Here is a 13,544-nt window from a genome sequence, read left to right on the forward strand (position 1 = left end):
CTCGTTCAAGGCATCGAACACTTCGTTCAGAGCATCCACGTGCTCTTCGAAGGTTTCCGTGACGACAATCAAATCGTCCAGATAGCCAAAGACCTTAAGTCCGCGTCGTCGTCCTAACATTTTGTCTATGAGTCGTTGGAAATGCGGTGGAGCTCCAGCCAACCCAAACGGCATGCCAACGTATTGGAACATACCCCGGCCTGGAACGCAGAACGCAGTGTATTCGCGACTTGCGGGGTCTAATTTTACTTGGTGATACGCGTGTTTCAGATCGATCTTAGAAATAAATTTAGCTCCGCTCAGTTGATCAAGAATCCAAGTCATCAAAGGTAACGGGTATGCGCACAGTTTCGAAATGGCGTTTAGTCGTCGAAAATCCAAGCACATTCGATATTCGCCGGTTGCTTTCTTTACCATGATTACTGGATTGCACCAGGCGCTCGTCGATGGCTCAATGATGCCCGCAGCAAGCAGTTCGTCTACTTGACGGCACATCTCGGACTCGATAATCGGTGACGTCGGGTAGTTGCGTTGTCGAATCGGGTCGTGGCCTTGTACATCAATCGTATGAGTCATCAAATTCGTGAATGTCGTTTCACCAGTGTATTTCACTGATGGCAGTTTACGAGCGAGCAATTCATCGAGAGCATTTTGTTGCTCAGGCGTGAATTCGACGATTGCCGCGACGTCCCTTCCATCAAGGTACGTTTTTAAGTTCCAATCGTACAGCTCGTTGGTTCGTTTTGTCCACCAGCGTCCGGTCTGTCCATCGTAACAGATCTTGAAGGCGGCAATAGCATCCATGCCGAGAATCACATCGTAATTCAGTTTCGGGATTACTCGGACTTCGACGGGTCGCATCTCGTTGTTAATCACGAGCGGCAAGGTAACTAAAGCATGTATCGACATGACTGATCCGTCAGCTACGGCAGGGTCTTTTTGTTCGTGGGTGGAACGCGAGCGCCTAGTCCGTAGACCCAATTACGCTCGTCGACTTCCTTGATACACGTTACAGAAGCTCCGGTGTCTAACAGCGCTTTAATCGTGCGTTCTCCAATTTGAACGTCCACGAACGGTCGTCGGTCATTCCCGTCAGTCTTCGTCGGACAGACTTCCTCAGCAAGTTCTCGAAATATTCGGGTTCGTTCGTCCGGCGGTGCGCAAATGAAGAGGTGAACAGGCCAATCCTCAGCTTGGTGTTCTTTTGAGCAATAATACGCATTCTTACACTGACGACAGCGCCATAGCCGTTCAGTAGATGCGCATACATTGCATTGATGCATTGATCGAAAGGGGTCGTTCGGTTCGGTTACGGGTCGACAGGTTCGATTCGGGTCAACGGGTTCAAAATTCGGTTCGGTTACGAGTCGATGTACGTACGATTCGGGGTGTCTAGCGTCGGAAGTCTGGTTCGCAGGGCCAAAAGGCTCGATTTCGATGTCGAAGATGTCCGGTAGAGGCAAAGCAGCCACAGCGGCAACCTCTTTAACCGGAATTTCGATCCCAATTTCGACGGAGATCAGCGATGGATCGTTTACTGCTGTCCCCGGGGAGCGTTTCCCGGCGACGCAGCCCGACGTTGCTGCCAGCGAGTGCAACCAGGGCACCCAACTGTCGTACAATCTGCTGAACCACAAGTCCAGCAGTAACCGGTTCGAGGAGGGCTCGGACAAGCTGCGCGGAGATGACCTGGTTGGCCACAATTAAAGCAGCACCCTCGGAGTGCGGGATTAATCGTAAATGGTCGTGGCTGGCCCGTCCTATCACGTGGTACGAACGCGGTTGCCGAAGCATTCAACGCGGCCACCTGTTGCGCTGGAGGAGGATCCTCTACAGCTGGTGGTGGGATCAATTGGGCCTTCGCGGGTTTCCCTTTCTTCCGGGACGAATTCGGCGATTTTGGTGGTTTTGGTGGGGACGAAACGTCATCAACCGCCGCCACCTGCGCTCTCGTCGTCTGGTTTGAGGTACGCTGCATGTATCGATCGGGTTGGTATGCCAGCTCTGGCATTACGCTTTCGTTTGGCGTAACCGGGGTGCGAGGCTGCATCCGGCGCCTTGGTCGATCATAGTCTCCTACGAGCCGATAAAGCTCGCCAAACGTCGAGAAATCTTCACGGTGTATCACGACGTGATATTCCGAACGAAGATTATTGTACGCGAAATTCAATTGTAGGCGTACTGGCAACGGCTCACTAACAAGTGCCCACATTGCTAACAGGGAGTCTAGGTAATCCAAACCTGCCTCCAAAGGGCCCTGAGTTCGGTTTACCACCTCGCCTAAAATGCGACACTCAATATCGGGTTCACCGAAACGCTCTCGAAGAGCGTTACACAAGACATCGTACGAGTCAATGGCCTCTTTCATGTGGGTCCACCACGTCTTGGCTGCTCCTGTGAGGACTAATGGCATAACAGCCAATACATCGGGGTCATTAAGACCACAGGTCACCTGGCATTCCTCCAGGCGTCGCAAAAACGGTTCAAGCTTCGACGAGTCTTGTCCAGAGAACTTCAAGTTCCATTTGGACACTCGTTCGTACATGGCAGGCTGATAGTGAGCACTTCCAGTACGCGAAAGACCATTACGACTGTCTGTGTCATGATTGTCTCTCGTGATCGGGGAACATCCAGGTTGATGAGTAAGGTGGTTTGCCTGGCTCATCGTGGAGTTCACTGCGGGCGGGAATCGTACATGCGTCGGACTTCGCATGGTTCGTGGGCTCGGAATGGGTCGCCTGCGCCCTAGTGGAACGCCAGTCGACATAAGGGGTCGCGATTCCATCGGCAAATACCTCCCGGTACTCGTGGGTGTCGTGTTCACCGTCAATAGACCAGTCGCCATTGTCGTAATCGTTGTCGTGGTCGTCATCGTCGTTGTCGCTGCTGCTCCGCAGCGAGGCGGCGAGATAAAGGAATTCTGGACCCCTTTATCCGTGATTTCATCCGAGAATTGCGTGATCGGCTGATCTTCGAGGGTCCATACTGTTTCGGGATCAATATTGCGTTTCAATGCACGTAATAATCGGTCACGGAGTATGCCGGATGACCCTAATGGGTTCGCGTTGAGAGTAACCAGCATTTCGCTGACCTGTAGCGAATTTAATGCATAAACCCATTCGTCGGCTTCATTCATGGATCGAGTCGTCGACCCCGTTTGATCAATCGTGCGCATTGATTCTTCACGAGCGCTTAATTCCCGGGTCTTACGTTCTAAGTCGAGGACTTCGGCCTGAATTCGAAGTCGTTCAGCCGTAAGTCGTCGTCGCTCCAATACGAGGGGGTCTGGTGCGGTTCGGGAAGTATCCTGCCCCGAGCCACTCGGAGGTGGCGTTATGACGCGATCAGGCAGGGTCGTAGGCGGTCCAGATGCTGGATTAGCGGTATCTTCCCCATTGTTCGTGGCGTCACGGTCTTGTAGGAGTCCCTGATCCTGAAGTACCTGCTCCTTTACGGTCTCGTCGTCCGAAGTCATTGTCGATTGGGTAAATTAACGCGTTGGCCGAGTATTAATTAAAAATTTAGTCGCGACGCGTCGAAATCTCTTCGTCTAGCACCACGTTGGGCGCCAAAATTTGTGATACCTTTTCCGGCACTGGCGTCGACAGGATCAGGTCAACAAAATTAATTGGCCTACCTGGTTCGTAGATTTGGTTGGGCGCCAGGAACTCAATGTTCCACGGGTCGATCTCGCTGTTGATCTTTGTTGGGCGGCGGGTCGGTGTTGAAGAGATTCAAAAATCGAATAACGGCAATCGACGGACAAAGAAATCGAAATTGGACGATGGGATCGGTTAATCAGAGCAACAACAATAAAAAAATAATTGAGGCGTGCACTTCTAATCCAGCAACGGTTTATTTAACAACAAATATATTCTGTCGGCAATGTCGCATTAATAACAAAAATTATTTTAACGCAAAAATAATCCTAACGAAAAACTAGTGCTAACGCAATGATTCAACATTTCAAAATAAAACAAATTACAAAAAAAAAGTATTCGAGTAACCAAAAAAAGTTACAGTCTTTTCTTAAAAAAAAATTAGGAAAACGGTTGACCCTAAAGGCCATCCCTGCAACTTCCCGCTAATTCCGTTAATACCTGGCCGCTTTTTTGAGCTCTTCGAGCTCAAAAGTACAATCTGTGTGTTGTTTTAAGCTCTCCGAGCTCAAAAAGATACCTTTTCTATGCTTTTGAGCTCTTTGACTTGGTTTTTTAACTTCTGAAATTATTCTATATCATCAAAAACGATCCGAGAAGAAATGACGAAGTTATGTGAAAAAAACACTTTTTTCGGTTTTTTTCGGTTTTCTTTCGTTCACGCTATCTCTCGAACGAATCAACCGATTTTGATCGGGTTGACGCCGATCGGCGTGGTTTTTCAAGCTTAAGGGCGGATTAGTTTTTGAAGTTGATCGATAGAGTCGTTTAAAAGATATTCCAAAAAAACTACTTTCAAAAATGATTTTTTTCTTATTTTTTTTAAGATTTTTCAAGATTTCTTAAAATCTATCGGTCCGAATCGGTTCAAATTCTCAGGAAATCTAAGTTCAGCGTAGCCCTTTCGAATGGCACCAACCGCGATGAAATCGGTTCAACCGTTCAAAAGTTATAAGCGAGTCACATAGTCACACACACACACACACACACACACACACACACACACACACACACACACACACACACACATACATACATACAGACATAGTGACAATATCGCGGGGGTAGTCAGGGAAGCTTCCTGTGACCTTCAAACGTCGAGATCTGATGAAAACTCGATTTTTGCCAAACGGGGTAAAAACAATAACTTCCCGATTTTTGAAAATCTGAGATTTTTAGCGGGAAGTTAAAAATATTAATTAATTCAACTCGCCAAATTTATTCAAAAATTTTCAAAACAAATAATTAACTTAACTCGCCAAATTTATTCAAAAATTAAAAAGGAAATAATTATTTCAATCGCAAAATTTTATCAAAAATTTCAATCACAAAATTTTATCAAAAATTTCAATGGCCAAATTTAATAACAAAATCTCAATCGCAAAATTTATTTACGAAGTCTTCTCTTTTTTTGTTTTTAATTAAAAAAAAATAATAATTTCAATCGCAAAATTCAACCAATAATTTCAATCGCAAAATTTTTTAATACACAAATTTCTAGAGAATATAATAAATTCAATCGCAAAAACCTAATAAAGATCTCAAAATTATCCAAAATAATTCAAATCGCCAAATGGTTCGACAATGACAAGAAAAAAAAAACAAATTATGCGAAGTATTCGAATTAGTCAACTTATTTTACAAAGCAATTTACTAAGTCGCTTTGTCGGGTATTTGAAGCTCGAGGTAGGTAAACAGTCGGGAGGCTGCTTGGGGCGACACAGGCGCGTCGAATCTCTGCTTTTCTTCAGCTTAGCCAACCTAATAATTTTAAAACTCGGAATTTCAAATTTTAGAAAATTTTCTCATGTCACAATATATAAATACATCCATATATAAACTTTTGAACTAATGGCATTTTCTGAACCAGCTTGACGAACTGAGTCAGGAAATAGCAAAATTTTTCAAAAGTTGTGTCATGAGGACAAATGCAATAGTTAGATTTCTATGAAATCTACTAAAAATTTCATTAAAAACCTACAGACGAATAGGTTATTTTAAGTTGAGATAAATAAAATGTCATGAAAATTGAAGCTTGCCTAATGGGCTTTAAAATGAAATTTACAAAAATTCGATAAGTTATTTCATTCAAAAGTTATGCGCGAAAGAATCTGCCAAAAAATGAATTTTTAGGATTTTGAAAATTTTGAAACTCTGTAATTTCTGAACTACTTGACCGATTAAGCTCATCTTTGAACTTGACCTTGGTAATCGTCTAAAAATGAAGTATGTTGAGTTTGAAACGGATCCATTATGAATTAGAGACGCTATGGTCCGGATAAGCCTCGTTATATTGTATATATATATATATATAAATACATACATATATAAACTTTTGAACTAATGGCATTTTCTGAACCAGCTTGACGAACTGAGTCAAGAAATAGCAAAATTTTTCAAAAGTTGCGTCATGAGGACAAATGCAATAGTTAGATTTCTATGAAATCTACTAAAAATTAGAAAAAAATTAGAAAAAAATTCTATTAAAAATTATATACTTTAAACAAATTATTCATTTTCAAAACTAAGACATAAGAAAATAAAAATACACGTTTTTCATCTAAAATTTGTTACAATAAATCGTTTTCAGTGATAATTAAAAATTTTATTTTTAATAAATAACTCATATTTATTGTGGATTATTTAAGTATATTTCGTATAAATTTTTCATCAAATTTACACGTGTTTTTGTTAACAAACATCCTAATCTCAAAATTATTTGGTAGCTTATTGACTTCATAACATATTTTTCAATTGTTTTTAATAAAAATTATTTATTTTTTAAATAAAAACAATTATTTAAAATAAAACTATCAAAAAATTAAAAAAAAAATTCTATTAAAAATTATTTACTTTGGAAAAAATTATTCATTTTACAAATTATCAAGCAAAAAAATAAAATTACACGTTTTTTTTCTAAAATTTGTTACAATTAATATTTTTTGTTAATTAATTAAAATTTTATTCTTAATAAAAAACTCAGGTTCGTTGCGTATTATATATTACAGTATTTTTTTTTCTGCAGAAAAATGCCACGTCTTCGAGGAAGAGCCAGAAATATTGGTCGACGTACTCCGAACGCGCAATTGGTCCATGATCGTCGAATAAATAGAACAGATGATGAACACTCGGCTGATAATGCATATCTGAGAGATCAAGTTGCATCTACACGTGCGAATGAAAATTCAGTACAACACACTCGACGTCTTCGTGCTAATGCAGTCAGACAACGAGAGGTACGTCAACAAGCGACGGATGCCCATAGAGAACGTAACCAACGCCGGATGCAAAATGATCGAGCATTGACAAGAGCATCACTCAATCGCCTTGCATTTGAATATGATCCTGAAATCAACTCTTCGTCACATGCATTAATCTCGATTGGTAGTACGGACAAAGATTGTCAACATTGTCATGCTTTCAAGTACAAAGGTGAATCAGCTGGTTTATGTTGCGCATCTGGAAAAATTTCACTGCCATCGCTAAATCCACCGCCGGAACCTTTAAAAACACTTTTAGCTGTCACCACATCTCAATGGAAATTGTTTTTGCGAAAAATTCGTAAATTCAATTCATGCTTCCAAATGACATCATTTGGAGCAACAAAAATTGTTCATAATGAAGATGGTCGTAATTTCGAAACGACATTCAAAATTCAAGGTCAAGTGTATCACCAAATTGGTTCATTGCTCCCAACGCCTGATGTCGATCCAAAATTTTCACAAATTTATTTTATGGGCAATGAAGAGCAACAATCACACACACGCTGCGCTTACAACTATATAGAGCAGATGGAGAAACGAGAAATTGTGGACATTTTGGAAACGTTTTTGCAAAACCATAACCAGTTGTTGCAATTGTTCAAGAATTTTTCTAACAGACTGCAAAACGATAACTACGCCATTATCATTAAAGCAGACAAAGTGCCCTATGGAGAGCACGCAGGCACATATAATGTTCCAACTATTAATTAAGTTGCAATTGTTATGGCTGGTGACCCATGTGAACGTCGGGATATTCGCATTCAACGCAGAGATAATACGATGCAAATAATTCAAGACAATCATCGTTCTTACGATGCTTTGCAGTATCCGTTGATATTTTGGGAATAAGAAGATGGATACCATTTAAATATTAAACAAAGGAATCCAACTACAGGTACAACTTATAGACTATCTTACAGATTTTTTTTTTCAAATAATTTCTGTATCTCTCATATATATATTTATTTGCAGGTGAAGAACTGATCAAGAAAGTTAGTGCTATGAACTTCTACGCATATCGATTGATGATTCGTGCTAATGAAGACAATACCATTCTCCGATGCAGACAGCTATTTCATCAGTATATTGTCGATATGTACGTAAAAATTGAAAGTGAGAGATTACGATATATAAAATTTAATCAAACGAAACTTCGTGCTGAGGATGGGGTACATAGGGTACAACAAGGAGCACATTCATTTGCGTGACGCCGTTATTGGTAACGTAGATGCAACTAATGACATCAACATCGGTAGCGCATATATTCTGTCATCATCATACATTGGTAGTCCGCGTCATATGCAAGAGTATATTCAAGACGCCATGGCTTACGTACGTGCATATGGCCGACCAGATCTTTTTATCACATTTACGTGTAATCCAAACTGGGATGAAATTTACTGTACGAAACATTTTCCAAAACCATGCCAATCTGATACTATCACCAATATTGACGGTTATCCATCTTACCGGCGTAGAGACGTAGACAATGGCGGTCAATCATGTGAATTGCGTCTGTCAAACGGTGTGAGATTAGATATTGATAATCGCTGGGTAGTTCCATATTCACCATTGCTGTGCAAAACCTATAAAGCGCACATAAACGTTGAACCATGCAGTTCAGTGAAATCTATAAAATACATTTGTAAGTATGTTCACAAGGGCAGTGATAAAGCTGTATTCCCTGTTCAAAATGTAAATGACAATGACGAAATTACACGTCATCAAATGGGTCGATACATAAGCAGTAACGAAGCTATTTGGCGCATTTTTACGTTTCCTATACATGAAAGGGATCCTGCTGTTATACATTTGGCTGTGCATCTTGAAAACGGACAGCGTGTTTACTTTACAGAACAGACTGCACTACAACAAGCTTTAACGGCTCCAAAAACAACTCTTACTGAATTTTTCGACCTTTGTTGCTGACAAGATGTTGTTGGTCAGTTCGCAAGGACATTAATGTATACTGACGTTCCTAAATTTTTTACGTGGAATAAACAATCAAAAAATTGGGAACCACGGAAACGAGGCATTCAAGTCCCAGGATTCACCGACATATTTATGAAAAATACTTTAGGTCGATTATATACAGTTCATCCTAAGCAACGCGAATATTTTTTTTTGCATTTGTTATTGGTTAACGTTCCTGGACCAACATCTTTCCGATATTTGCGAAAAGTCGATGGTACTTGATACGACACTTTCTTCGATGCGTGTCGTGAGTTACATTTATTGGAGGATGATAACCATTGGGATCTCACACTTACAGATGCAGCACTGAGCTCATCTCCACAACAAATTCGTCAATTATTTTCAATAATATTGACTACGTGTTTTCCGTCTGAAGCATCTGCTCTGTGGGACAAATATAAAGACTCAATGAATGAGGATATTTTACATCGGATTAAAATTACTAATCAAAATCAAAATATTGAAATCTCCGCAGAAATATATAATGAGTCATTAATAATGATTGAGAATATTTGTATTCTTATTTCAAATATGCCGCTCATCCATTTTGGCATGCCAGCGCCGAACCACCCAGCAGTAAATACCATCAACAGCGATGTTCAACGGGAACAACACTTCGATAGAACTTCTTTGGCTACTTTTGTTGCCAATAATGAACAATTACTCACTGCTGAGCAACGAAATGTATATGATCAAATTAATGTGTCAATTGCAGCGCAACAAGGTGGATTTTTTAACTTCCCGCTAAAAATCTCAGATTTTCAAAAATCGGGAAGTTATTGTTTTTACCCCGTTTGGCAAAAATCGAGTTTTCATCAGATCTCGACGTTTGAAGGTCACAGGAAGCTTCCCTGACTACCCCCGCGATGTTGTCACTATGTCTGTATGTATGTATGTGTGTGTGTGTGTGTGTGTGTGTGTGTGTGTGTGTGTGTGTGTGTGTGTGTGTGTGTGTGTGTGTGTGTGTGTGTGTGACTATGTGACTCGCTTATAACTTTTGAACGGTTGAACCGATTTCATCGCGGTTGGTGCCATTCGAAAGGGCTACGCTGAACTTAGATTTCCTGAGAATTTGAACCGATTCGGACCGATAGATTTTAAGAAATCTTAAAAAATCTTAAAAAAAATAAGAAAAAAATCATTTTTGAAAGTAGTTTTTTTGGAATATCTTTTAAACGGCTTTATCGATCAACTTCAAAAACTAATCCGCCCTTAAGCTTGAAAAACCACGCCGATCGGCGTCAACCCGATCAAAATCGGTTGATTCGTTCGAGAGATAGCGTGAACGAAAGAAAACCGAAAAAAGTGTTTTTTTCACATAACTTCGTCATTTCTTTTCGGATCGTTTTTGATGATATAGAATAATTTCAGAAGTTAAAAAACCGCGTCGATTGCCGCCGAAAACGTGGAAATCGGTTGATTAGTTCGAGAGATATCCTCGACGAAATATTTGGAAATAAGGATTCTTTCACCATAACATCGAAATATTTTGGAATAACTTTCAAACAGCTCTACCGATCGATTCCAAAAACTAATCAGCTCTTAACATCATAAAACCACGTCGATTGCCACCAAGCTGGTCAAAATCGGTTGATTCGTTCGAGAGATATCGTGAACGAAAGAAAACCGAAAAAACTGTTTTTTCAGAGTTACTCCGAAATTTCTAGTTTGACCAATTGAAACTTAGAAATTATTTATAAGGCTTAAAAAACTACGTAGAATGCCGCCAATCGCGTAAAAATCGGTTCATTCATTCAAAAGTTATTGCGGTATGAACATTCAAAAAATAGTGTTCCATGAAACTTCTATCAGACTTTTGAGCTCAAAGAGCTCAAAAGCATAGAAAAGGTATCTTTTTGAGCTCGGAGAGCTTAAAACAACACACAGATTGCACTTTTGAGCTCGAAGAGCTCAAAAAAGCGGCCAGGTATTAACGGAATTAGCGGGAAGTTGCAGGGATGGCCTTTAGGGTCAACCGTTTTCCTAATTTTTTTTTTGGATGCACCAGGTGGTACTGGTAAAACATTCCTCATCTCATTGATACTTGCGCGCATCCGATCACAAAATCATATTGCATTGGCTATTGCTTCATCAGGAATCGCAGCAACGTTACTTGATGGTGGGCGAACGGCGCATTCAGCGCTTAAATTACCTTTGAATGTTCACACAAATCCCGAAGCAATGTGTAACATAAAGAAGCATTCAGGCATGGCTCAAGTTTTGAAAAAATGCAAAATTATAATCTGGGATGAATGTACCATGGCCCACAAGCATTTGCTTAAAGCTCTTGACAGGTCACTGAAAGATATCAAGGATAATACTAGGCTTTTCGGTGGTGCTCTATTGTTGCTGTCTGGTGATTTCAGACAAACATTACCAGTCATTCCACGCGCGACATATCCAGACAAAATAAACGCATGTTTAAGAGAATCTTATCTATGGCGAAGTGTCAGCAAATTATGCCTTACTATTAATATGCGCTGTCAACTTCAAAATGATCCATTAGCGTCAAGATTCTCTGAACAATTGTTGGATATTGGCAATGGTAAAATTGAATTGTATGAAGATACACAATATATTCGACTTCCAGAGAATTTTTGCAACATGGTGGCTACCAAAGATGAGTTAATAAACTGTATTTTTCCAGATTTGAGACATAATTATACTAATCATGGATGGCTACGAGAGCGAGCAATTTAAGCTGCGAAAAATTTAGATGTTGATGCCATCAATTTCAAAATACAGCAATTACTGCCTGGTAATGAAACTACATTTAAATCGATCGACACCGTTGTTGATCCTGATGAAGTTGTTAACTATCCTGTTGAATTTTTAAATTCATTAGATTTACCTGGAATGCCACCATATAATTTGCGACTGAAGATTGGTTCACCTATAATTTTGCTTCGAAATTTGAATGCTCCGAAATTATGTAATGGGACGCGATTAGTTATAAAAAAAATCATGGGCAACATTCTTGAAGCTACTATTTTGAGTGGAAAATTTCAAGGTGAGGTTGTACTTCTACCACGGATCCCAATGATTCCTTCAGATTCGCCTATACCATTCAAACGTTTACAATTTCCAATCCGCTTGGCATATGCTATGACTATAAATGAGTCACAAGGCCAAACAATCACGATTTGTGGCTTAGATTTAGAAAATCCGTGTTTTTCTCACGGTCAATTATATGTTGCGTGTTCCAGAGTTGAAAAACCATCGAATTTGTTTGTATATACGCCTCAAGGATTAACTAAAAATATTGTACATTCAATAGCATTAAGATAAATTAAGTTTTTGTAAATTAATAAATAAATACTATAAAATAGTTTCAGTATAAGATTTTTACCTTTACTTAAAACAAGTTAACACATCTTCTACATTGCACTTCACTCATACAGTATATGCATACTTACACACAGTATATACTCACATGCTAGCGATCGGTCGAATTTGGATAAGTGTACATGTAATGACGTTAGATATTAATATAACTCTTGAATAATAATTTTCATCAAAACAGTCCAGATTGTTACAGCTTATTAAAGAATGTTTGAAATTTTCGAATTAACGACGTGTGTACAGGACAACGTCTGTCGGGTCTGCTAGTATATATATATATATATATATATATATATATATATATATATATATATATATATATATATATATATATATATATATATATATATATATATATATATTTATATATGTATATATATATTTATCTCGTTTAATTATTTCATTTTACTGGAAAATTCCTGATCTGCTAGAGTAATTTTACAAAATTTGTTTTAGAAAAAAAATTTAGTTAGAAAAAAAATATTAATTAAATACTAAATTTAATATTATTATGATAATCATAGTTTAACTCGTTATATCTAATTATTTAATTAACCATAAATTAAACATAATCAAACATAAATATCTAAAAGTATCAAATCATCATATTCATATTTATATCTATAATAGAAAAATTCGTCACGAGCAATTTTATTTTTTAAAATTATTTTAACAGTTCAGGAATTTTTCAGTTGAATAAAAAAATTAAACAAGTACATTGAACAATACATAAATTATAATTTATCTATTTATTTAGCTTGTTTAATTTTTTTATTTAACTGAAAAATTCCTGAACTGTTAAAATAATTTTAAAAAATAAAATTGCTCGTGACGAATTTTTCTATTGTAGATATAAATATTGATGTGTTCATTTCATGCTTTGAAATATTTATATTACAAATAATGAGAAATAATAAGTAAGATTAAGATTATCATAAAATTATAAAATTTATTATTCAATTGATATTTTTTCTTCATATTCAAAAAAATTAATATTTTTCATAATAGAAAAATTCGTCTAAAAAAAAATTTTTTTTTTGTTATTTCTACAGGTCAGGAATTTTTCAATAAAATAAAAAAATTAAACAAGTTAAATATGTATATATATATTTTTCATTTTATTGAAAAATTCCTGATCTGCGAGAGTAATTTTACAAAATTTGTTTTATACAAATTTTTCTATTATGAAAAATTTTAATTTTTTTAAATATGAACGAAAAATATCGATTGAATAATAAATTTTATAATTTTATGAAATTCTTACTCTTACTTATTATCTCTAATTATTTGTGATATAAATATTTCA

At 37.9% G+C, this 13,544-nt stretch overlaps 1 protein-coding gene across 1 annotated transcript; it reads left to right on the plus strand.

Moving 5' to 3' along the window:
• Positions 1-8,086: 8,086 nt before the first annotated feature.
• On the plus strand, positions 8,087-8,851 carry LOC123273902. The gene has a single exon (XM_044741383.1). It carries the CDS (start codon positions 8,087-8,089, stop codon positions 8,849-8,851), a length of 765 nt encoding a protein of 254 aa, XP_044597318.1.
• The last annotated feature ends 4,693 nt before the right edge of the window (positions 8,852-13,544 follow it).

Source organism: Cotesia glomerata, unplaced genomic scaffold (assembly GCF_020080835.1).
Source record: "Cotesia glomerata isolate CgM1 unplaced genomic scaffold, MPM_Cglom_v2.3 scaffold_16, whole genome shotgun sequence".
Lineage (NCBI taxonomy): Eukaryota > Metazoa > Arthropoda > Insecta > Hymenoptera > Braconidae > Cotesia > Cotesia glomerata.

What these genes read in the sequence shown, in the direction of transcription:
- LOC123273902 (XM_044741383.1), top strand. Translation starts at nt 8,087, where the DNA reads ATGGGGTACATAGGGTACAACAAGGAGCACATTCATTTGCGTGACGCC.